Raw genomic sequence first — 25,160 nt, forward strand, 5'->3', positions numbered from 1 at the left:
AACTAGATGGACCAATGGTCTGACTCAGAATAATGCAGCAGCTTTTGTCTCTCCCCCTACCACCTAGTTTACATACACTTACAGGAAACTTTGATCTCCAGGAATCATTGAGAGGGGTGAAACTGATCATTAAACTGGATTGAAACCAGCTTGTGTTTGCAGTGTAGACCTACCCTTAGCATGAACTTTGTTGGGAATATGCACCCAAGCTTTAATCTTAAAATGTTAAAAAGTCATGCTCTTCATGCATCATGAACTATTTCCCTCCTGACTTACACCTTCTCTGCTTGAAGGTCTCAAATTGTATCTTTCATAAGTGCTCTGGTATGTGTGCTGTCAGTGTTCTGAGTTCAGTAGTGTTAAGCCTTTCTTTCCATGCTCTACCATTTAAGAGCAGCCAGTACTGACCTCTCTTCCTGCAGTGGGATTTGAGATACTGTTTACAAATGTAGCCCTCCGTGGTAGTTTGCAGCTGGACCTTGGGCTGAGCTTGGAGGAAAGCCATTTCTGCAGTTGGCTGACCTTAGCGGTCTTGGAGTGGTGACAGAACATTGCATCATTTCTGACCACAAGAACAAAGCCTGGAAGAAATCCAGACTTTCTCCCATTTGATGAGTTACTTAAAATAAGTATCTCTCTAGACTGCTTTTGAGGAGCAGGGTCTGAGCTCATTTGTAAGGCAGGCAGACAAAAGGTCTCCCTGTTTGTTCAAAAGCTCTTTTACCTGAGGGCTGGGAGTTTTGCAGAAATAGGTTTACTTCTGCCGAACCTGAGGGAGGCAGGACGAGATGAAGTTAAAGATAGGGCCTTTCCTCTTCTATGTTTTGCTTAGATGACGCCTTAGGCTTGATCCCTGGCACCTTAGTGGATCTTGAGTAGCATTGCCAGGAAAGAACTTCTAGAGAGTTTTGTCTTCAACTGTACCCCTAGACTTGTCCATATGTGCTGAGAAAGATGAATCATTTACTCATTGCATACAAGATTATTGCAGTGAACAGATAATGCAAAAACACTGAAAGATTTCAGTGGAACCAAGCTTTAAAGTACAGTGCATACATACCCTAAGGCTCTATCTTTTTGATTAACTTACTTCACAATATCTGAAGAAGTGTGCATGCACACGAAAGCTCATACCAAGAACAAACTTAGTTGGTCTCTAAGGTGCTACAGGAAGGATTTTTTAATTTTATTTTTACTTCACAATGCCGTTAGTTCCAAACCCCTCCTGAAGCTCAATGAGGGCATTGCTGCTTCCCTTTTATCAGACTTGGACCAAATCCAAACAAACTTTCCCTCTGTTTCTCTCTCCTAGATGTCAAGCTGTGCTGTTGCAGGTCCCTGGAAGGAGAATGTCAAGAACATACAGGCAGGCGAAGTAGCAGGGCTGAAGCCTTGCCTCCAGAGCAGCCCAGGGCTGGCTGACCTTTCCAAATGGAGCCCTCACATAGCTCAGTTCAACTGTGACATGATGCAGGTAAAAGAAAACGAGATTGGCAGAAGAACAAATCCACTTCAGTGTCTTGGTGGAGCAGGAACATGTTCTGCTCTTCTTTCCCATACTACAGTAGAAAGGAAGGGAAGGCAGCCTTTTCCTTGCCAAAGGTCTTTCCTCTGTTAAAGTGAGAGGAACGTGCAGACGGAAGGAGACAAGGTCCCTTGGCTAGAGGGAGGCTGTTGTTATGGCATGAGGTCATCCTTGGCAGCTTGTCTTTAGGATGGAGGACCAGAGGAGAGGGGGTCAATCCACAGATATCTGATTTCTTTCCCATCTCTTTGAGGTGAAGGGGGCACAGAATAGCAGTCTCAGTCTGGTGTAGGGTGATAATAAAAGCGTATTATTTTTATATCAGAATGTTTGGGTATGTAGCTTTTGTCATGTGACTTCACAGAAGCTCTGTGAGAAAGGTGGCTGTCATTCCTCTCTGTGCCAGGTGTCTTGAACCAGGAACTCTTAGCAATGGGACTAAGCCACTTTACTTTCTACAGCACCATGGCTAGTTGCCATGGTAGTAGAAACAGGAAGCCTGTTACCCATATGGCACTCAGGAGTTTAGCATTGGCCAGGTGACACAAGGGACCAATTGCATTCCACCTGCTCTTGTGAAGCTGCTAATTCATGCCTGGCTCTTCAATCTGAGCAGCTCAGACTGAACCCAGGCTGAGCTCTTGCGCTGCACATAATAGCTTCTTTGCTCCCCTGTTTTCCAGCTCTTGCTAATCCCAAACACGTAGCTGGAACATGTTTCAGTGCTTGTAGGTATGACTATGAGCTTGGTAACTGAAGAGCAGTGTAGATGGGTAGTACATAATTAAGAGAAATAAATTCACACTTGTGCCACTTGAAGCATCTACTTAGCATTTTTCCATTCTATGGATTGACATCTGAAACCTCTGGGATAGATCTGTGGGGAGGTTAACTCAAGGGCAGCCTTTGCCAACCTGGCGTCCTCCAGATGTTCTGGACCACAACTCTCATGAGTCCCAGCCAGAGCAGCCATCTGTTCACAACATCTGGATGCTGCTTTAGGGGAATATTGGAAGAAAGTCACATTTTACCCGGTCAGACTGTTTGCCCATCTAGCCCAATATGGTCTTCTCTTGCTGGCAGCAGCTCTCCTGTGTATTGAAGAGAGCTCTTCACCATCAAACCCAAGCTTTGGTTAAAGCAGACAAATGATTAAAAACATTGCAATTCTACAAGATTACATGCTGTAGCAATGGGGAGTTACATGGAATAGCCCTGTTCTGGGTTTTCTTTAATGTCATGCCAGAACAGGCATCTTCTCCATTTTGCCCAAAGTCTCTCCTTTCTCCCACACAAAATCAGACTTTTGAACTTCCTAATGGAAGTAGAAAGAGTGCTTTCCCCAGCTGCTTGTCCAGTTCCCATCTTGGCTTTTGTCTTCATGTTTCAGGCTGAGAAATGGGTGCGAGCGAAACTCCGAGACCTGAAGGATGGTTGCAGTATTCAGGAATGGGAGCGGGCAGCTCAGACGTTACAAAGAGACATGAAAGACTTCGAGAATACCATGATCAAACTGAACCAGGTACAACAAGGTCTCTGGAAGCCCCCTCTCCCCCCTGCTTTGAGTCCTTTAGGTTGCAGCACGGCCCTGAAGAGAGACTTAAATCCTGTTCACCCTTGCTCCCTCTCCTGTAGTCCAGCATCTTTGTGTTTTGTCCTGTTTCTGCACTCTTGATTTCTAGAGTTTCCATGAAATCAGTGCTCTGGCAAGACTGGATGACTTTTAAGTCTCGCCTCTCCATGGAATGTAGATTCCATGTTAGGGATCGTTAGGAGAGGGACTGAAAATAAAACCATCAGTGCCATAATGCTGTTATATCTATGCCGAGAGAGCGCACTTAGAACACTGTGCACAGTTTTGATTGCATCACTTCAAGATTGTTATTATCAGAGCTAGGGGGGAAAACACAGTGATTGCCACCAACCTGGATGGCTTTAAACTAGGATAAGACAAATTTGTGGAGGATAAGACTATCAGTGGCTACTAGCCACAATGGCTGGGTTCTATCTCCATGGTCATTGCCATTATACCTCTGAATACCATTTGCTGGGAATCAGAGGTGGAGCTAGCTGCTCTGGCACCTGGAGCGGTGCACATGTTGTGCACCCGGGGGCGGGGTGAGCATTTCAGGGGGGCACAGCGATTGGCCCAGGGGGCCTCACGGCGATGTCACCTCCCCTCAGGGATGACACACGGGGCGGACCGCACCCACCGCACCCCCCTTCCTCCGCCAGTGCTGGGAATCACAAGTGAGGAAAGCGCTGATATGCTCAGGTTATGCTTGCAGGCTTCTCACAGGCGACTGTTCAAACAGGATGTTGGACATCATCCTGATCCAGCAGGGCTCTTCACGTGCTCTTATGTTCTTTCCCATCCTTAGATGGGTGACCAGCTTATAGTCCAGTCAAACTCCAGTGCCGAGATAGCGAGGCGACTACAAACCCTGCGTGAACAGTGGCAACTGCTGAAGCAGATGGCAGCAAATCAGAGCAAAGCAGTGAGTGGACTCAGAAACTTACAAGAGTTCAACCAGAAAGCTGAGCAACTAGAAGCTTGGATCAGGCAGAAGGTATGTGCCAAAGCAGGGCCAACCCTCAGTTCCCCTGTTTCTGCAGCATGTATAATATATATGTTTGCTGCCCTGATCTCATAGAATCATAGAGTTGGAAGAGACCACAAGGGCCATCCAGTCCAATCCCCTGCCAAGCAGGAAACACCATCAAAGCATTCCTGACAGATGGCTGTCAAGCCTCTGCTTAAAGACCTCCAAAGAAGGAGACTCCACCACACTCCTTGGCAGCAAATTCCACTGTCGAACAGCTCTTACTGTCAGGAAGTTCTTCCTAATGTTTAGGTGGAATCTTCTTTCTTGTAGTTTGAATCCATGAATCTCCTTTGGGATAGAAATGTAATGAACGGGTGAATAATAATGAGGGCTAGGGAAGAGCTATGCATAGCCATAGGGAAGAGGAATTTATGTTTGGCCTGCAGATGCCAGACACATATATGGAAGGATCTCCCCAGCTGGTCAGATTTTTCTGAAATCCACCTATGGAATTAACTCAATAGATTACATTTTAAAAAGAAAGCATTCAAAAAATCTTCCAAGGTTGTGGAGCAAAGGTCAGAAAGATTTGGACAGTAGTTGGTTACAGCAGATGGGGAGCTAAGGTAGTCGTTTCCCCATGGCATCTATAGTTTGCTTTCTCCCCTGTCTGCTGACTGCACTGGCCATCTAATAGCAATTTTCATGTGCTCTTGTCTTCACCCCCCAAATTGCATTCCATAACAAGACGTTCTAAATTCCTAGAAATCCTAAATCTTTAAAAGAGGAAAACAACCCTGAATACAAAAATAGAAGCAAGATTAATTGATTTTCATAATTTCCTCTCCATTTGGCTCTTGGGACTCTTGCTTGCCTAGATGGGGAGAGTTAGAGGGGCATATGTAGAATCCTCGGTCTTCACACGGCTGGAATGTAGCCTATTGTACAAAGGTTAGAGTGACACCCATGACTCTGTCCACCTTTGCCTCTAGTCCTGTCTTTGGAGTGAAAATGGTTCCCCACTCCTAGTCTACAAGTTGGATTCTAACTGTGTATTCTGAAGCAAAACCAAACCACTCCACTTGCATCTCTTAGGATTGGGATGAAATTGTAACACTGTAGTCACTGTGCCTTCAATATCTCATATATTCTAACCATTTCTATCTGCCCCTCTAGGAAGAGAAACCTTTGCTAACTGCCCTGCTGCAAGAGAATGCAGACAAGATTCAGCTTACCCGACGCATCCTTGACTTGAAACAGGTGACAGTCATGTGGGATTCTCTTCTCTGTACGGTACAGTGTTGTGGGGGATGGTTCTGACAGTGCTGTTTTACCTGGGGTGGTTGCAGTTAGGCTTTGTATCCTACCTCAGATTATATAAATGGCATTGCAGTTCATACCTAGGTCCTATTGGGGTAGCAAGAGGGTAGCCTGGTGCAGTCCTTCATCACATTTTGCAGCTGCCATGTGCAAGAGCAGAAAGGTGCCACTGCGAAGATTTTGTCTCTTGTCTGTACTGGATAGTACTACTGTTTTCTCAGTCCTCCATCCCCTCCTCCCTGCAATTTGGGAATAATAATTCTTGGCCTGCATCATAGTTGTTGCAAGGATTGCTGAGATAATGTATGAGAAGTACTTGAAACACCTGAAAGCACTGTAAAAAAAAAGTTGATGCTTAATTATTATCGGGAGCTCCTAAGCTCCCTTCGAAAACAACTTCTGAGTACAAGGTTTATTCTGCTGGGGCTCTGTTGGCAATGCCAGTAGCGGTTAGCTTCTTATGAGGTCATACTTTTATAAAGAAAGTAAGTTTATGTTATCCTTCTTCTCCCCCGCCTCTCCTCCCCTTTTCTTTCTCTCTCATCCAACTTAGGAGGAGCAGCAGTTCCAGGCCCTGCATGAGGAAATGAACAGCCTGGCTCACAAACTTGAGAAGCAGGGGAAGAGCGAGAGCAGGAGCATTATGGCACGGCGCAAGCATCTCAATAAAATGTGAGCTAGAGCAGGAGCTGGTGGGGGAAGAGAGATGGGGCATAACCAGCATTAGGATGGGTTATGGAATCATCTGACAGCATTTGCTTTACTTTAACTGTCAAGGATGTGCACTAGGCCAAGCTACTACCCCGTTCCTAAGATCCTTCTGCCCATCTTACCTTCCAGGTGGCTGCGTCTCCAGGGGACACTGAAGGAACACCATGAAACCCTGCAGCTGGCTCTGGAAGCAGCTGCCTTCGTCCAGCAAGCAGAAGTGCTCCTTGGGGCCATCCATGCAAAGGTAGGTTCTAGAGGAGCTTCTAAGAGGAGGTGGTGGGTGCTTTCTAAGAACTGCATTGCTACTTGTCTCAGGGCTTAACGCCTGTTGTTTCTGTTGTAGCGGAGGAATCTCTGTGGAGTAGGGAAACAGAGGGAACCTGAAACCAGCCCAGACCTGGATGTCAGGGATATAGCTAGTCAGGTCATGGTAAGTTGGGCAATGCCCAGGAACATGACTTGGAGCCCCTCCAGATGCCCTATTTATTCAGCATTCATCTTGAGTTGCTTACATAGAGGTCAGAGTATATTCAGCCTTTATTGAGCAATGATTCTGATTTGTTTGTGGGGTGGTTATACAACAATGAGCAGCTGTCTTACATTCATCCTGATGTGTTGATACATATTCATGTTAGCCATTTGTTCATCCCACACTTTTCAGTGAATTTTCTTGTCACTTTCCAAACTACAAAAAGTCTTGATTCTTTAAAAAAAAAATGGATTTGTGCTAGCGCAGCAGAGTGCTTTGATCCACTTTAATTGCACAAAACCAAATTTCTGGTATGTGCTCGAATCCCTTCTGCAAAATAGTGACAATCTGTTGGCATGCTTAAAGAAGATTGGGGGGGGGGTGTTTTTTAAAAGATTTGTAGACATGTCCATTTCTCCCTTAGTTTAGAGAGCAACTTGTCATCCTGTAAATAATGAACTAAGCAAGATGGCCTGGACTCAAAAACTGATATCCAGCTGAAGTACCAACATCTGGTATATGTCCTACCCCTCCACTGCTGGAGTGATTGTATCCAAAGTGAGGTGCTCATGCTGGTATTCTGAAAGAAGCTCAGTTTTCAGCAGAAGCTCATGAATGCTGAGGAATGATCCACAAGAAAAGGAGTCAAATCCTGCATTGTCACACGTTTGCTGCTGAAAGTCTAATTCAGCATCGTCTTTGGAGGCAGTCTATAGATTTGAAATGCACAACTTGTCAGCCATTAAGATGCATGGTAGCCCACCAGGGACTGAGAAAACCACTTGGTTTGCTTATGCGCTACATGATACAGTATGTATAGCTAGTGAGATGCATTTATCTTGATGGGTCATGTTAATTTAAGTCAAGTGACCAGTTGTCACTCCTGCTCACTCATTCATTGCCAGCCTTTTTTTGCCACCCAGATGCTGGATGTAACCGTGTCCCAGTTGATAAGCCTCCACCCCAGCCTAGTAGCACGAGTATCTCACAAGCATCAAGATGTGAAGGAGAGCTGGGCCCAGCTCCAGCAGTTATTGAGGTATTTGCTGAATGCCTAATTTTTGTCTCTCTGCATGAGGTGGATCCTGAGCTGGTTAATGATTATATTTAGCAAATGTCTCTAATTTGGGCACGCCAGAGCCATTGTTGACAATACTAGTACCATATTGTGTTTTGCTGTGCCTTTAACAGAAGTGTGGCATACAGAAACTAAGCAGGTGAAGAGTGTTCTGTGCCCTGCAAAGCTTTGCATGCTACTGACATTAGATGCACAGGAGCAAGGCTGTTAGGAAAAGGTGGCAACCCAGACAATGTCCCCCCCCCATTTCATTCCTCTAGAACAAGGTACTATACATGGTAGTTTAATCACAATTTTTTTTGAGGTTGTATGCCTTCAGGCAATGCATTTGTTTAGATTTTTAAGTTATGAATATGCAGCCTATATGTGTGGGTGCTGAGGGTGGCATCTATTTCTCTCCACCAGTCAAGGCAAAAGACAGTTTAGGAAGTAAAGGGAAGCCCCCTCTTTTGCTTACCTTCAACACTTACTTACTTACTTACTTACTTACTTACTTACTTACTGTCTTCCTTGTTGTGAGTAACTTGAGGAAACTTTTACTCAAAGCTAATGTGGACTCTGGAGTCTGATGACCTCTGCTTCAGCAACAAGGTTAAGCCAGCAGCTCTGTGACTATCACTGTAACTTCGGGATGCTCTACCCAAGACATTCCTCTCTCAACAAAAGCTGAAAGCATAATGAAAGCTGAAAGCATAATGGGTCAGAATAAAACAGCCTGAGAAAGCTGAAAACAGTTGGGTTAGGTGCATAAGCCCAAGACACTCTACCCTGAAATACTGAGTGTTGAGCTGCTCTGTGCTCATTTGGCTTGAGCACCAGGATTTCTTCAAGGATGTCTGCATTTATTCTGTGGTGATTATCATCTCTCTTTCTTGCCCTTTTCTGTTTTCTACTCTAACAGTTTTGTTTTTTTCACTTCTCTGCTTTCCCTCGCTCCTATTGCCCCACTACTGGCTTCAACCAGGAGATCAATTGATTCCCCAAATCGTGAACAAATGAAGATCACGTCCAACAGTGCAGGGAGAGAGGCTGGAGGAAAACCTGTGTGGGAGGTAAGAAAAGTATTCAAGATAACACCTCAAGATCTCCTGGGTACTGTGCATAGATGACCAGCCTCAGAGCATCCTCCATTTGTAAGGCATGTCTCATGGGTAAAAGTTACCTCTAGAGAAAATGTTTCATGCGTGGATGCATGGCAACAGGCAAGACTAGTCTTTCAATCTCAGGTGGCCACACTTAGGCCAGAACTGGTGGCTCAAGTGTCCCAGCAGACAAGGAGGGTCTCTGTAGCCTTCTCAGCTGTAGTCTTCTCGTCATAACATGGTGGTGCTTAAAAGCCCAAGCCAGTGCAATTACTTTTTATGGTGAGGAAAAACAGAGAGGAGTGCTATGTACTCTCTCACCCAGAATTAGTAAAGAAGACCACTGGTGATTGCTGCTAAGCAGTGGCCTGTTTGCTTTACCAATATCCCAGAGCAGACTTCATGCTACTTAAGGTTTTTTTTGCCTCAGCCAAGCTCTAACACAAGAACGATGCAGCTGGCAAAGGTGGGGAAGAGGAAGAGGATGGTGAGTGGCAAATTCACCCCCCTTTCTCCCACAAGGTGGCACCTGGGAAGAATGCAAAATGCTTGGCATTGGGCCAAGAGCTGGATTAAGACAGATCTCTGGGAACTGGTTCCATAATTTTGGAACCACTTCAGGGTTCAGACAAGGTCCTGCCCAGAGTCACAGCCAGTCTTACTTCTCAGGATTCTGAGCAAAATATATTCTTACCCTTCTTTTAATCCTAGATATGGAAGGACATCCAAAGAAGCCAAGAGGGCAGCACGGACTCACCAGGCAAGGAGGCCATCACCAGTGACGGCAGGAGGTATTGGCACACACAGTGCTTTCCTGGGAGAAGAAAGCTGGGGGAAAGCTGTGTGGGATGTGGTGAGAAGAAACTGGGACTGGGGAGGGTAGAAGTTGCTTACTGGGGTCTGCTTTGTTGCTTAGCAACAATTCACTATGGGAAATAATTTATCTCTTACTCCTAGGAGAGGGGCTGGCCCTTTGAAGTTGAACGGGTTGGGGGGTCCCTGTGGTCTTGGCACTAAGCCCAGCCTCATTATGGGTAGATGCTGAGAGCTCCACAGAAAAACAGTGAAGCTGTGAGGTTGAGCCCACCACTCAGTGGCTTCTAGTTGAATCTAAGTGGCACCTGCAACAAAATGCTCAGTTCAGCGTTCCAGTCAGTCATGCCCCCTCCCATTCAAATTTTCCTGGTTTTCTATCACTCTCTTTGGTTGTCAGCATTCCATGGCCACTGAGCATGCTCAGTCCTCATTTTGCTGGGGGTGTGTGTGTGTGTGTGTGTGTGTGTGTATGTATGTATGTACTTATATAAACCTCATGGTTCTCCTGAGCCTGCTGGTACTTCCCCATTGAGCATGGATGCTTTAGCTACATTAGGACCTGCACTAAGAGAATTGAGTTCGCTATTGGTTATAGAATGCAAACTGCCTTCACTTCAAAACAAAATAAAAAAATTCCTTCCAGTAGCACCTTAGAGACCAAGCAAAGAATCGTGTGCTATCTTAAAGACTCCCACATTTATTATAGCAGAAGCTGTCATAACAAATTTGTCAGAGTAGAATTCAGTGTTACACTATTATGAACATTCCATTTGCGCAAGCATTTCTGGAGGAGATGATCCCTCCCTCTCCTAAAGGGCTGTCACATGGAAGATGAAGCAAGTTTGTTTTCGCCTGCTCTGGAGGGTAGGATTTGAACCAATAGCTTCAACTAACAAGGAAGATTCCAACTAAAAATCAGAAAAAACTTTCTGGCAGTAAGAACAGTTCAACAGTGGAACAGACTACTCAGGAGGTGGTGGGCCCTCCTTCCTTGGAGGTTTTTAAGCTTAGGTGAATCCCACCCAGTATTTAAAGTGCAAAAAATACCCCCAACAGAGTAATATGGTTACACTTCTGAAAATCCATTAAAATGTGTTGTGTTTTATGGCGATCTCAATATGTATGAATGCTCTCTCGCTCTCTTTCTGTGGTGTTTGAATAGCTGTTTCGCACATGTGTAATTGATGTGGCAGTTATCAAGCAATGAATTGGAATATATGGCCTCACCCTAATTTTCTGTCTTCTGCAGGAGGAGAAAGAAGCTTCTCTGGCATTCAAATGCCTTGAAGGACCTGCCCCAGCAGGAGGCACACCTTCAGGACTTCTGCCAGGTTGGTGATGGGGTAATGTCTCTCTGCAAGCTTCACCAAATCCCCAAGTCTTTGTCATTCTGCAGCCCACATAGATTCCTTTACTGTGGTAGTAATTCTGGCTTCCCTTGGGCTGCTGGTAGGCTGCCACTTGGCTAAAGAACAGGCCTAGTCTACAAGCATAGCTGAATGAGGTGGTTATCAGAAACCAAAAGCAAAATGTTGACAAAGAGGAATCCTATGTTTCAAATACCCAAGTATTTAAGCAGGTTTGTGGAATTAAAGTGTTTTTCAATTAGGACTGTTGTGGGTGGTAAGAAGAAGGGAGGCATGAGAGAGGCTTGTTCACCAGGGATGCTCCCAGTTCCTGCCAGGCAAAATACATGACAGAGTGGGGAAGGGTGGTTGGGGTGTGTGTGATCCCTCCCCCCCATTCTGAAGTGACTTCAAAGCAATCCATTATAATCTATTGCAGCCTGACAGGATGGCCCCTCTGGAATTTCACACACACACACACACACACACACACACACATTTGTAAACCTGTCTGTGCTTGGCTACCCAGAGCTTAAATACATGACCTTTCACACACCCTTTCAAGCACATGCATTTGGAGAGGATCCCTAACTTGGCAGAGAGAGAGAAAAAGAGGGGGGGAGAGAGGGAGGGAGGGAGGAGACCTGAAATACAGGACAAAACTGTATCAATACAGGATGTAGCATCTTACATTGAACTACAGGATAATCCTATATTATACAGGACAGGTGGCAACCCTAGCCCAGCCTTACAAAGGCATTTTCTGGGTCCCACAGGAGATTTTGTTTATTTTTTGCATTTCTATCCATCTCGTTCTCCAAGGAATTCCTAGTTCTCCCTCTCCTCATTTAATCCCCACAGCAACACTTTGAGGTAGGTTAGGCTGAGAAGCAGTGACTGGCCCAAGATCAACCTGTGAGCTTCTTGCCTGAGTGGGGATTTGAACTGTGGTCTCCCAGGTCCTAGAGTCTGACCTCCAACCACTACACCACAGTGGATCTGTTAATACCCCCCCCCAACAGGGACAATGGCTTCTACTCTTAGAGCATATCTGAGGAGGGAACTGAACAAGTGGGGACCATGGCTCAGTGATGGAGTGCGTGCTTTTCATTCTGAAGATCCTAGGCTCAGTCCCCAGCATCTCCAGTTAAAAGGCTTTCTGGTAAATGGGCTAGAAAAGATACACACATACCTCAGGCCCTGTAATTCAGCTGCCTATCACTAGATGAAACTGGAATTTGCAGCTAGCAGAGTCCATAGGTTTTGTCTGTGTGAGTTACCGATTGGGTAGTTTGCGCCCCCTTTCTTTGACGCCCTAATTCTCCCCCCCATACTTTGTGCTAGCTGCCCCTTTTGCTGCGAGGGCTTTGCCCATTTGTATCTGGCTACTCATAGATGAAAGGCTGTGGCTTATTTGCCTTTCATTGCTGCATAGCTATTCCCGGGGCTTTGTGAATTCCAAGCGGTCTCTCCAGCTCGGGAGCTCCCTCTCGTAGGAGAAGACACCAAAGGTGATTTATTATTGACTGCCAAACCCCTATTAGGTGTTTGGCATATAAACACCTGCCCGCCCATTCTGGGCCTGTTAATTCCCGTTTAGCAGGAACGCTATCTTTAATTGCGGCAGCCATTTTGGGGAGCTTCTCCCCCTTTTTGTGGCAGGAATGCAATTTTGCAGTCCGGCGGCCATTTGGGGAGCCTTCTTCTTGCCCCCCCCCTTTCGGGATATCTCCAGCCTAGGAGATTCCTCTTCTGGGAGAAGAGGCCTTTCATTATTGACTGGCCGCTCAAGGCAAACAGAAATAAAACTCCCTGTAAAGCGCAAAGCGCCAAACCTCGTACGAGGCCACTCAAGAAAATGGGAGAACGCGAGTGCTAAGCACCTAAAGCCAGCCTCTCAATGGGCAACAGCAAGGCCACAAATGACAGGCTTTGAATGGCTCAAATAAAGCAATGGATTACACAATTGGAATCCGATGGAGACAAACTCCAGGCACCCTAAGAAGGCAGGGTTGGATCCCCTTACCAGCACTCGGAAGGGCCTGAAGGGCAAAGCCCTTAAGGAGCTCCGATTAAACGGGGGGGGGGAGGATAAAGGAAAGGCAAAGGAAAATTCTAAATAGGGAAAGTTATTACGACGGGAAGGCAAGGATAGGAGGAATTTGATAGTCACCGTCATCGGTTGAATCTCAGTCTCTGTCTCTCAGGATGCAGCGGACACGATGCAGATGCTGTGTTCCGATGCACTAGCCCCAAAGAGGAAGCTCATGATCACGTGCATGGGCTTAAATAGGTCCCCCATGTCCTTTACTTGCGTCCCATAGGTCGGATTGAACCCAGCAACGAGGGACCTACCAATAGGGCGTTGTGGCTATCCAATGATCCCACCCACAACACACAGGGTCTGGTGGCCAGGTCGCACCACAACACGTGCCCTCTTTGAGGGAGGACCCGATACATCTTAATGGCATGTGTGTGTTGTACATCTTAGGAACTACACAGGTGGAGTCCTCAGATGGAAGATGCCCTTGGGGAACTGGAGGATCTATGGGAGGAACTGAGAAGGCGGCACCAAGAGAATGGCGTGGCCCTAAGGGAGATTGATACAGTGAGTAGTGGCTGCCACTGGAAAGGGTTCTCATCCTTCCCTTTTGTATACATGGTGTGCCAGCTTTTCACATCCTGTGATCTCATGGCACTGCGTGTTTCTCCACCCTTGCTGGCAACAACCAAATGATGCAGAGTGGAAGCAAATGAAATCTACACCATCGTCAGATGAGACGAATTATGCTAGACGTTAATAAGAGGTTTGGGGGTGGAAGGGGATGAGACAGCTGACGTTTTTGGCAGCTGCTCCATGTTTTGGGTAACATGTAGTTTCAGCCTCACTCAGAAGACCCTAGCAATTCTAATATTTGTAGCTCATTCCCTGCAAGTTCTATCCCTGACAGAGGTTACATTTCCTGTTCAGTTGGATTGCTTGCCTGTCATCCATGTGTTGAAAACTTTTTAGCCATAGGGAACAGATTATTTGTGGTGTTGTGTTCAGTTTTCTCCCACAGTTAGACATTTGAACCTTGGGATTAGGATACATTCTCTTATTTATTTAAGAAAGTTGTTTGCCAGCTTTCAGGGCGAAGACCTTCTCCTGCAGAGGACAGTGCGCAGTCATTTTCTTGTTATACTCAGGCTGTGGGGCTGCCTTGCTCATGCAACTCCTTTTTGTTTGCAGGCTCTGCGGTTGGTTGGGGAGGTAGAAGAGGCTGAGTGTTGGCTAGAAACTGTGCTAGGCTTGCTCTCTGAGCCAGCAGCAGCAGCAAAGAACCTTGATGACCTCCATGGAGACCTAGAGAAGGTTGGCACCCTGGAGAACCAAGTGGAGGCATGGCATATTAAGCTTCGAGCCCTGCAGGAGGATATGAAAATGGACTCATCCTCGGAACACACAGCAGCTGCAATGATTCATAGAAAGATGGAACGAGTGAAGGAAAAGTGAGTTTTCGGGAACAAAAGAGTATTCTCTGTATGGAGGTGGTGTAGGAAGGAGACTTGGCTTCTGAGAAGCTGGAGAAGGAGGTTACTTCAGGGAGGAAGAATGGTTTCAAAGGAATAGATGCAGGCAACCAAGGAGGAGGAGAGAGCCAGGGTATTATTATTTTTAAGTTTCCCTTGTCATAGGAGCATAGGGAGCTGCTTTCTGCTCAGTCAGACCATTGGTCCATCTAGCCCAGTATTGTCCTCACACTATATAAGCAGCAGTTCTCCGGGATTTCAGACAAAGATGCTGGGGATTGAACCTAGGTCCTATGCGGGACTGCCCCTGAAGCTGACCCAGAAACTCCAGCGGGTGCAGAATGCCGTGGTGAGACTCCTCATGGGGTCTTTGCCGTGGGACCACATTCATCCAGTGCTCTACCAGCTGCACTGGCTCCCAGTGGAGTACAGGGTCAGGTTTAAGGTGCTGGTTTTGATCTTTAAAGCCCTGTGCGGCTTAGGACCCTCGTACCTAAGGGACCGCCTCTCCTGGTATGTCCCGGGTAGGAACTTAAGGTCCCCAAATAATAACTTTTTGGAGGTCCCGAGCCACAAGGATGCTAGGTTGGCTTCAACTAGGGCCAGGGCCTTCTCAGTACTGGCCCCGACTTGGTGGAATGGTCTGTCACAAGAGACCAGGGCCCTGCAGGATTTGGCATCTTTCTGCAGGGCCTGCAAGATGGAGCTGTTCCACCTGGCCTTTGGGTTGGTTTCAGTTTAACCCTGATGTGGGGTATAAATAAAAAATTGTTGTTGTTGTTGTTGTTGTTGTTGTTGTTGTTGTTGTTGTTGTTGTTGTTGTTCTGCATGCAGAGCAGATGTTCTACCACTGAGCTGTAGCCCATGTCATTCTAGACCTATCTCTCATCTCCATCAGCTTTGTCTGTCCAAATTGAAGTTGCGTATGTTTAGGAAGCAGGTAGCATTGCTCTCGTGAAATATGCTTTTAGGAATATGCCATGGTTTCCTTCCCAGGTTTGCCTGTGTGCAGGAGGCTCTCCAGCGCCGAACATCAGACTTGAAAGATTCCCTGATTTTAACTGAGTTCTTGCAGAATGTGCATATGGAAGAGATGCTGAGTCACAGGAACCAAGGACAGGTGAGAAGCAGAGAAGACGTGGGTGAGGGAAGGAAAGAACGAGGTGATGTGCAGAGGTGTGGTCTGAATTCTGTCCTGTCATAGGAACATAGGAAGCTGCCTTATAGCAAGTTAGACCATTGGTCTGCCCAGCTCACTACTGACTGTGCTAACCGGCAGCAACTTTCCAGGGTTCCAGATAGGGAGTCTCTCCCAGCCTGGAAGTGCAAGGTATTGAACCTGGGACCTTTTATGTGGAAAGGAGATGCTCTGCCACGGAACTACAACACTTTCCCAGAAGGGTCAGAGTTCTCTTTATGTTTAGTTTGAACAATGAGGGAGCATGGCGCTGAAGGGACACAGATCTCCATAAAAGTCCCTTGTGCTGCGTTGTATCTAAGTGGTCAGATTAGTGACACAGTTTGTGGGTTCACATGATTTCAGTATGGTATGCCATCCAAATTACTGCGGAAGGTAATGTACAGAACCTGTACAGCTGAGTTCTGTCACCATTCTAGCTCTGGCCACATTTAGTAATGAAACACCTAACCATAATGCCACAAATTGCAACTCTTGACACTGTTGGTGAATTGGCTACTGCTGCTTATTGAGGCCTGATCTTACTGATATCCACTGGCAAGTACCTGGGCCTTCAGCAAGGTGGCAGAAATTAGCTTCCCATCTAAACATACTCGGGACTTAAGATCAGTGTTGGAAATTGAAGACACTTTTATTTCAATTTGCTTTTAATTTATAAACCTAGTTTGATCGCTGCCAGTTTTTAATGCGTAGCATCTTTTACATTTGCTGGTGTTAGGTCTTCCTTAGTTTGAAATAAAATCGAAAATTCTTTCTAGTAGCACCTTAGAGACCAACTGAGTTTGTTCCTGGTATGAGCTTTCGTGTGCATGCACACTTCTTCAGATACACTGAAACAGAAGTCACCAGATCCTTAAATATAGTGGGGGAGTGGGGAGTGGTATTACTCAGAAGGGTGGTGGGAATGGGTGATAGGCTGATAAGTGTGGAAAACCTGTTGACGACTCTAAACGGCTGCAATTAGTCTTGCAGGGAAAGGCAAGGGGTGAGATGGCTAAAGATGGCTTTGTTATGTATAATGAGATAAGAATCCAATGTCTTTGTTCAAACCAGGTTTCTCCATGGTTTTAAGTTTGGTGATTAGTTGCAATTCAGCCACTTCTCTTTCCAGTCTATTTCTGAAATTTCTTTGTATTAAGACAGCTACTTTGAGATCTTTTATAGAATGTCCTGGGAGATTGAAGTGTTCTCCTACTGGTTTCTCTGTCTTGTGATTCCTGATATCAGATTTATGTCCATTTATCCTTTGGCGTAGGGTTTGGCCTGTTTGTCCAAAGGCTCTGAGTTATATTATTAGTAGATTGCATGGTTTTATTTATGATTTTGATGTAAGTTGTGGTAGATACAATTAGTAGTAGAACAAAGATTTAACCAACTCTATTATCATTATTGATATTAATATTGAGTGGCTTTTAGTCAAGCCTCTATCTTGAAGTTTCACTTTCCTTCCCTATAAAGTAGGAATCATGGCAATTTGCTCAGAAGACTTCTGTGAGAGAATTAACAGGGTGGCCTGTCTAGATTGGTACCCAATACTTGTTTTGCTTTAGGCAGCAGCGAACCAGCTAGGCTCCCAAGAGCCTCTGCAGCTCCTCATAGCCCAGAGTGCTCAACAGCTGAGCAATGAGGACATGAGCAGGTCACTGGAGGAACTGCAAGAAGCAGTGGACATGCTGAACAGTGTCGTGAAGGAGCGCGAGCGGGCCATGGAGGCGGTGACCAAGACAGAGAACCTGAAGTGCTTTGTGCAGGCCTTGACAAGTGGGGAGGAAACTAAGGTAAGAGAAGGTTAAGAGGGGCTGCATGCTAGAAAATCACTCTTCCCTAGTGATTAGAGGTGGAAAGCCTGGACCACCCCATCCTTCAGTGTTGGTTATGGCATTTGGGCAAGAAGCTACAAAATCTTATCTTCTTGTTTCATAGAGGAGGACTGACCGCCTATTAAATGCTACCAGCACTACTCTGTTGCAGTTCCAACTTTGGTTTGGTTGTCCAAGCAGTCCGTAGCACAGAGAACTGTTTCTCAGGTCGCCTTTCTTTTTTCAATTTTTCAGCTGGCCTGGGTCACCTCACAGATTGAGACAATGAGGGACAGAGCAGAAACACTGGCTCAGGACATCATGCAGGCAGAGAGAAGCTTTGCCACAGTCAAGAGTGAGGCAGATCTTCTGGAGCTGCAGGGGCTCACGAAAAGGCAGAAAGAGATAGAGGTGAGATCAAAAGGTTATTTCAGGGCTTATAACAAGCACCCCACATAACCAGTGTTTGCTCATGGCAATGTTGGAGAAGTGCTAAATAAGGCATTATGCACACCTTGGAAGTCTGTTCTTCCACCCAGGACCATTGTAAATTGCAGGTTGAGATTGTTATGCAGGTTCAGGTTTGACCATCGGTTCTGAGCTCTCACTTTTTTAAATGGGTCAGCATAGATCTGATGTTTGATGGTACTGCCCTGTTGTTTGTTTGGCTTCCTAAAGCCACTTGGGAGTCTCATGCTTCTTTTTAGATTGGGCAAGCATTTACTATTGGGAAGGAGCCAGGAGTTCCCTGTTCGAAAGCCCTATTGCTAACCTGAATCCTGCTGTCTTGTATTTCATAGAGTGAAATGTCTAGCCTGAGAGGGGACATGGAGAAACTAGAGAGAGCCTTCATTGAGCTGGAAGATTGCTGTCTGATTGAAATGCCAAATGAATCCAGAAGAATCAGTGAAACACTGGAGGCTTGGAAAGATCTGCAAAAGCTGGTGTTGGGAAATGCAGTTCATGGACAGCAAGCTGCTCATTTGCAGCAATTCTTCAGAGCTTATTTAGCCATTATGTAAGTCAGTAGACCTTAGTGGACTCTTCCTGTCCCTTGAAAGTTTGTGACTCACCCATTTGTGATATTAAGCCCCCATATGGAAGCACCCCTTGTTTTCAGCTGCGCTTGGGGACTCTCCATCTTATCTACTTTGAAGTCAGTCCAGCAAGCTTGAGTCTCAGGATCAATTCTAACTCCCATACACACACCTGGATGGGGTGGAGGTGGGGCAGGGTGGAAGTGAGATTTGGGACCTTGTAGGGGTACCTGCCTGTTGTCTTTGTCCATGGAGTTTTCTTGGCAGGGATACTGGAGTGGCTTGCCAGTTCCTACTCCAGGTGGATCACGTTTGGTCCAAACTCTCCACTACGACCTGTCCATCTTGACCTGTCCATAGCTTCCCTGAGTAATTCAAGCCCCTTCGCCACGACAAGGCAGTGATCCATGAAGGGGATCAACAACCTCAGATATGCTGATGATACTACCTTGATGGCAGAAAGCGAGGAGGAATTAAAGAACCTTTTAATGAGGGTGAAAGAGGAGAGCGCAAAATATGGTCTGAAGCTCAACATCAAAAAAACTAAGATCATGGCCACTGGTCCCATCACCTCCTGGCAAATAGAAGGGGAAGAAATGGAGGCAGTGAGAGATTTTACTTTCTTGGGTTCCATGATCACTGCAGATGGTGACAGCAGTCACGAAATTAGAAGACGCCTGCTTCTTGGGAGAAAAGCAATGACAAACCTAGACAGCGTCTTAAAAAGCAAAGACATCACCTTGCCGACAAAGGTCCGTATAGTTAAAGCTATGGTTTTCCCAGTAGTAATGTACGGAAGTGAGAGCTGGACCATCAAGAAGGCTGATCGCCGAAGAATTGATGCTTTTGAATTATGGTGCTGGAGGAGACTCCTGAGAGTCCCATGGACTGCAAGAAGATCAAACCTATCCATTCTCAAAGCAATCAGCCCTGGGTGCTCACTGGAAGGACAGATCCTGAAGTTGAGGCTCCAGTACTTTGGCCACCTCATGAGAAGAGAAGACTCCCTGGAAAAGACCCTGATGTTGGGAAAGATGGAGGGCACAAGGAGAAGGGGACGACAGAGGATGAGATGGCTGGACAGTGTTCTCGAAGCTACTAACATGAGTTTGGCCAAACTGCGAGAGGCAGTGAAGGATAGGCGTGCCTGGCGTGCTCTGGTCCATGGGGTCACGAAGAGTTGGACACGACTGAACGACTGAACAACAACAACAACAACAGGGGTACCTGCACAACCAGGTGGTTGCTCCCACTGGTGCACATGTGAAGGGCTGAGCTTGCTGCTGTCCCAGCCCAGCACCATCCAGGCAAGCAGCAGCAATGCCTGCATTGAAAGGGCAGCTCCACCCCACCAAATATGCTCTTACTGAAACTGGATGCAACTTCAGTGTAGCACATCACAACTTATCTTGCATTTATTTTGGTGCAGTTACACATGCCCTGGATGTTGTGATTTAGCTGCAGGTTTCCTGAGTATTTACTCCTCTTTGCTCACACATTTGCCAAGACTGGTGATTTGCTTGTGAGATGTAACACCAACTTTTCCATGGAAGGGCTTAATGTGTAGATTGTTTTGCCACAATGGAAGCACCCCCTTAGTGCAGGCACCCCCAAACTCGGCCCTCCAGATGTTTTGGGACTACAATCCCCATCATCCCTGACCACTGGTCCTATTAGCTAGGGATGATGGGAGTTATAGTCCCAAAACATCTGGAGGGCCGAGTTTGGGGGTGCCTGCCTTAGTGGTTAAAAAAGAGGGGGGAAACTATTTTTACTGGGACACACCTTTTTAATACTGCTTTAAAAGGCTTGGGGAAATGGTATCTATCTTAACTGTATGCCACTACTTGAAAGACAATGCTGTCTAGAGGCTGAGACAACTTGATGCAGAATAGGTTTTTATTGGGATTCTTCCAGGTTTCTCTGTCAATTGGTAAGTACCCTGATCTGTAGCTTTGTTGGAAGGGTAGAGGATAAACTGAGCTGCAGTTTTGTGAGGTGTTAAGACACATTTCCTCTGGTCATATTCATAGCTGCTCCTCCTTCCTTGACTCTCCAGCTCCTGGACAGAGGATACTCGGGCACAGATCTTCTCTGAGACTATGAGTGCCCATGGTCTCTCAAAAGCTCAGTGGGAAGACCTGGAAAGTAACATGGAGACTAAGTTCAAGGAGTTTGAGGAGCTGGCAGCAGTTGGATGGAAACTGGTAGCTGAGGAGCACAGCTTGAGTGAGACAGTAAGTGTGGCAGGCCATGATATGCAAGCTTCCTACATGCCTGCATCATCCTTCGGGGAACAACCTCCCATCCCACCTCACTTCCCTTTTCTTTCTCTTGCCATCATTGCTTTTGGAAGGGAGAAGGTGAAGCATCTCATCAGGTGGGTGGGAACTAAACAGTTGTCCCAATTGTTTGTCATCCTGAGGGATGGCCCTGACTGACATCTGTACCTAGAAGAGAAAAGAGAGAAATTCATCGTGTGGCCTTTTCCCCCTCCTTTCATTTCTTTCTCAGTTTTGTTCTGTCTTTTTAGATAAAGGAGCGAATGGAGGAGCTGCAAAGCATGCTGGGATGGGTGATGGTGCGCTGGAAAGCACAGAGTTCCCAGAAGGACCCTGGCAGTAAGAGTGATGGCAGGGAGACTCAGAATGGCACGCTGAACGTGACTGAGCACTGCCAAGTTAGTATGCAGCCCCTGAGTGGCAATACTAGAGCTAAACTTGAAAAATAGCTTGCCCTGCACTGTGTGTTCATTGTGGAATAGCTATGCTTTGTTCACTCACTTTTTATGGGGCATCTGCACAAAGTTATAAACATAACACCCCCCTTTCATGTTTTCTCTCTTTAGCTTCCTTCCTCCACCATCCCCACAATTTCCCCATGTGTATATTATCTATCTTGTTGCTATTCTGCCTCATAAAGACCTGTTTTGTTTTGTTTTTGCATAAATTTTTATTTGCTTTTCTATTTTATCATATCATCAACACATACTTGTCAGAGTGGTGCATGCTCTAGTTATCTCTCGCTTGGATTACTGCAATGCTCTCTATGTGGGGCTACATTTGAAGGTGACCCAGAAACTACAATTAATCCAGAATGCGGCAGCTAGACTGGTGACTGGGAGCGGCCGCCGAGACCACATAACACCTACATTGAAAGACCTACATTGGCTCCCAGTACGTTTCCGAGCACAATTCAAAGTGTTGGTGCTGACCTTTTAAGCCTTAAACTGCCTCGGTCCAGTATACCTGAAGGAGCGTCTCCACCCCCATAGTTCTGCCTGGACACTGAGGTCCAGTGCCGAGGGCCTTCTGGCAGTTCCCTCGCTGCGAGAAGCCAAGTTATAGGGAACCAGGCAGAGGGCCTTCTCGGTAGTGGCACCCGCCCTGTCAAAGAGAAAAACAACTACCAGACTTTTAGAAGACATCTGAAAGCAGCCCTGTTTAGGGAAGCTTTTAATGTTTAACAGATTATTGTACTGTATTTTAACATTCTGTTGGAAGCCGCCCAGAGTGGCTGGGGAAACCCAGCCAGATGGGTAGGGTATTATTATTAATAATAATAATAATAATAATAATAATAATAATAATAATAATAATTACTATGCTGCATCTGTTCTCCACTTTTGTGCTATCAAAATTTGAGCAGCTGTAGTTATGTACATCCATAGAGTAATTATATTTTTTTGGTGGTGGTGGGATTTCTGTTGTTATTATTCCCAGAAGGAAAGCTTCTGAGTTTTTGGGAAACATTCTTTTAAACATTTTCTTAATAAATAAAAAAAGAATTATGGGAGATGATATATAACAAACTTAAGAAAATGTCATAATGACCTGTATAGATTGCTCTACCCTTTTCCTTATCTACGAACTCTCTAGGAATCAACACTTTAACCCTTTTCAAATAGCAGTGTCATTATGTTCATGTTTTTCTTTCCCCCTCCTTAAATTGCAACAGGGAGGCAGTTGTGCCTAGGGGTGCAGCAAGCAGGGAAAGGAGTATTGAAGCGATATCCCCCCCCCCAACATTTGGGGCTATAGAAAGGGGTAACTGCCCACTTGGCTCCAGACTGCTAGATGTCTGGAAACCGAATTGTTATTTCACTTCTGGCTTAAACCAAAACAGCAATAATTAGATGCTGCTGATGGTATTCACTTTATGAGTCAACTAATAAAAAATATTCTCTAGGTGACATACGTAGTGCAATGGATAAAATTTAAAAAACTCCATGTGATAATTCAACAACATCATAAATTGATAAAACTGACCCAGCAATCCTACTGTGATTTATTGAAGCAAATCAACTTAAAAGTGTGGTTTACGAAGTTAGCTTGTTTCAATAGATTAACCACAGTTTAGTCTTCAGACATGGCACTAAACTGTAGTTAACTGAAAACAGAAGCAAAAACTGGCCTCTTCATGGCTGCTCCAGAGTATGAGAGGAAAGGTGGGCAGGGAGACCACACAAGGCTGGGACTCGTGCATGTAAGCTAAACCACAGTTTTGCATTACTTCTACCGGTAAACCAGGGCCAGCTGTGTGTCACTGAGTGGCTGCTAACATTGCCACCTTTTTTATTGGCCCTGCACCTATGCCCGTAGCAGCAATCTAACAGAGAGAAATCAAGGAGCTGAAGTTTTTCACAGTTTGATTTCTGTGTGTCACATTGCTGCTATAGGTACAGAATCAGGGCCAGTACAAAAGAGGTGGGAAAGTTAGCATTCATCTAACATACCAAGCAATACATTTTGACAGAATCACTGGCTGCTGTTCACACACACACACACACACACACGTGAGCAGAGCAAATTTTAAGCTGCATGTATTGGTCTTTAGGTGGGGGAGATCCCATTTTAACAGGACACCCTAGAATTAACAAAGAACAAAGAAGCTATCACTGCAATTTCATTCTTTATTGTATTACCTTACTCCACAGATTAAAGTAGTTCCTGAATCAAGTGTGGGTGAAGCAAATAGTATCCTTAATTCCAGTGTTTCTGAGAGGCCTCCACCTACCCTTGGCTCCCTCCCAAATGGTTCAGCAGCACAGCAAGAGAGCAAACCGATCTCCACTGCAGTGCTATCTACCCTGGATGTTCTTCCAGGGCACAGGCAGAGTTTGGAAGAATTGGAAAACCACTTGCCCTTTGAGATGGACGTCCCGAAGGAGACTCTGATCCTAGAACCCTTGGAGACTCCTGTGCTGCTGGTGCCCCAGCCAGGCCCTGGCAGTCTGGGTGGCACAGTGAACTTGATATTGAGCATTGGGAAGAAAGCAGGGAGAGAGGCCACAGGAGGCCAGGTTGGAGCAGCACCATCAATGGGACCGGAAACCTTGCACAAGGTAAGGTGCCCTTTACTTTAGGCGTGTCATCGATAGACCTGTTTGCTATCTCCAGGACATCGAATGAGTGCCCCTGTGGCAAAGGGAGGCAGTGTTTTCATGATGCAAAGTATTGCCAAGTGGGATGTCAAGTGAGGGAGTGCCAAGCTTAATGGCTAAGGCTTGCAAGTAGAGAACTTCTAACTTCCCAGTGAGCATTAAGATGTTAATGGACACTCTGAATCAGGGAGACTAGCAGCTCTGTTGCTTTTTTGCTTCTCGTTTAAGCCACTGCCAGGCATGCAGTTCTAGAGCTTCCTCTTCATGGGTCAGGCACTGATTTTGCCCTTTTCTTCCTGGCTTTTGCAGGTCATCCTTGCTATTCCTTCTCATTCATTCATTCATTCATTCATTTATTGTCTCTCTCTCTTTCCTAAAAATCCAGCTCTCTGAAACTAAATCCTCAGCCTGTAAAGCTTTCTGGAAACGTTGCCAGGGGCTTTTAGGAAATACTTTGGGTAGTTTAAAGAGAAAGAAAAGGCCACCCCGCCAGCATGCAGAAGAGGTAACATGGAGCAGTGGGGGAGAGAGAATGGACGATGAAGCATGTCAGACTGAGAGTGGTTGCATGGTGCAAGGAAACCTTGACTAACCCATCCAATAGCCTCACTCAAAAGGCAGCTCCTAAATTAGGAGAGGGAAACGCTCCAGGTGGGACTTGGCTATCATCCTTGACCTGGCTAGCCGGCTTGGGACTTAGTAAGTTGGAGTCTCAACAGCTTTTAGAAGGCTGCATGTTCCCTTCTCCTATATCACTTAAATGGCATCTCTAAAATGTTAAGACAGGGGTCAGCAAACTTTTTCAGCAGGGGGCCGGTCCACTGTCCCTCAAACCTTGTGGGGGGGCAGACTATATTGGGGGGGGGGAGAACGAATTCCTATGCCCCACAAATAACCCAGAGATGCATTTTAAATAAAAGGACACATTCTATTCATGTAAAAACACGCTGATTCTGGGACTGTCTGTGGGCCGGATTGAGAAGGTGATTGGGCCGCATCCGGCCCCCAGGCCTTAGTTTGCCTACCCATGTTTTATGAGGTCACACAGATGCTGTGTCTCTCCTTTCCAAGGCTATGGTGAATAAGTTACTAGACTCAGGTAGGTAGCCGTGTTGGCCTGACACAGTTGAAATATATATAAAAATTTAAAAAAAAAAGTCCAGTAGCACCTTAGAGACCAGCTAAGTTTGTTCTTGGTATAAGCTTTCGTCTGCATGCACACAAAAACTTATACCGTGAATAAGTTAAATATGTATGCATTCTGTGCTTGCACCTGTACTCCTGAGGAGATGCCCCCTTAGGGGAAACACCTTCAAATATTTTGTGACTTCTCCTAG

General features: G+C 45.8%; 1 protein-coding gene across 6 annotated transcripts in view; it reads left to right on the forward strand.

Annotated features, from left to right (window-relative positions):
- LOC117044110 overlaps nucleotides 1-25,160 on the forward strand; it is a 52,074-nt gene that overhangs the window by 7,207 nt on the left and 19,707 nt on the right. For 4 of the 6 annotated variants that reach the window (XM_033144548.1, XM_033144550.1, XM_033144549.1 and 1 more), the window contains exons 2-22: nucleotides 1,313-1,474; nucleotides 2,916-3,047; nucleotides 3,907-4,095; nucleotides 5,248-5,331; nucleotides 5,945-6,063; nucleotides 6,232-6,346; nucleotides 6,446-6,532; nucleotides 7,495-7,610; nucleotides 8,614-8,701; nucleotides 9,443-9,522; nucleotides 10,797-10,878; nucleotides 13,385-13,501; nucleotides 14,126-14,385; nucleotides 15,403-15,526; nucleotides 17,155-17,382; nucleotides 17,659-17,814; nucleotides 18,204-18,421; nucleotides 20,500-20,677; nucleotides 20,974-21,120; nucleotides 23,377-23,784; nucleotides 24,209-24,328. In XM_033144548.1, the coding sequence (XP_033000439.1) occupies nucleotides 1,313-1,474; nucleotides 2,916-3,047; nucleotides 3,907-4,095; nucleotides 5,248-5,331; nucleotides 5,945-6,063; nucleotides 6,232-6,346; nucleotides 6,446-6,532; nucleotides 7,495-7,610; nucleotides 8,614-8,701; nucleotides 9,443-9,522; nucleotides 10,797-10,878; nucleotides 13,385-13,501; nucleotides 14,126-14,385; nucleotides 15,403-15,526; nucleotides 17,155-17,382; nucleotides 17,659-17,814; nucleotides 18,204-18,421; nucleotides 20,500-20,677; nucleotides 20,974-21,120; nucleotides 23,377-23,784; nucleotides 24,209-24,328 (3,210 nt within the window). Of the gene's footprint in view, nucleotides 1-1,312; nucleotides 1,475-2,915; nucleotides 3,048-3,906; nucleotides 4,096-5,247; nucleotides 5,332-5,944; nucleotides 6,064-6,231; nucleotides 6,347-6,445; nucleotides 6,533-7,494; nucleotides 7,611-8,613; nucleotides 8,702-9,442; nucleotides 9,523-10,796; nucleotides 10,891-13,384; nucleotides 13,502-14,125; nucleotides 14,386-15,402; nucleotides 15,527-17,154; nucleotides 17,383-17,658; nucleotides 17,815-18,203; nucleotides 18,422-20,499; nucleotides 20,678-20,973; nucleotides 21,121-23,376; nucleotides 23,785-24,208; nucleotides 24,329-25,160 lie in introns of all 6 variants that reach the window. The other 2 variants (XM_033144553.1, XM_033144551.1) reach the window with 2 other exon arrangements.

This window comes from Lacerta agilis, chromosome 3, assembly GCF_009819535.1.
Source record: "Lacerta agilis isolate rLacAgi1 chromosome 3, rLacAgi1.pri, whole genome shotgun sequence".
Classification (NCBI taxonomy): Eukaryota; Metazoa; Chordata; class Lepidosauria; order Squamata; family Lacertidae; genus Lacerta; species Lacerta agilis.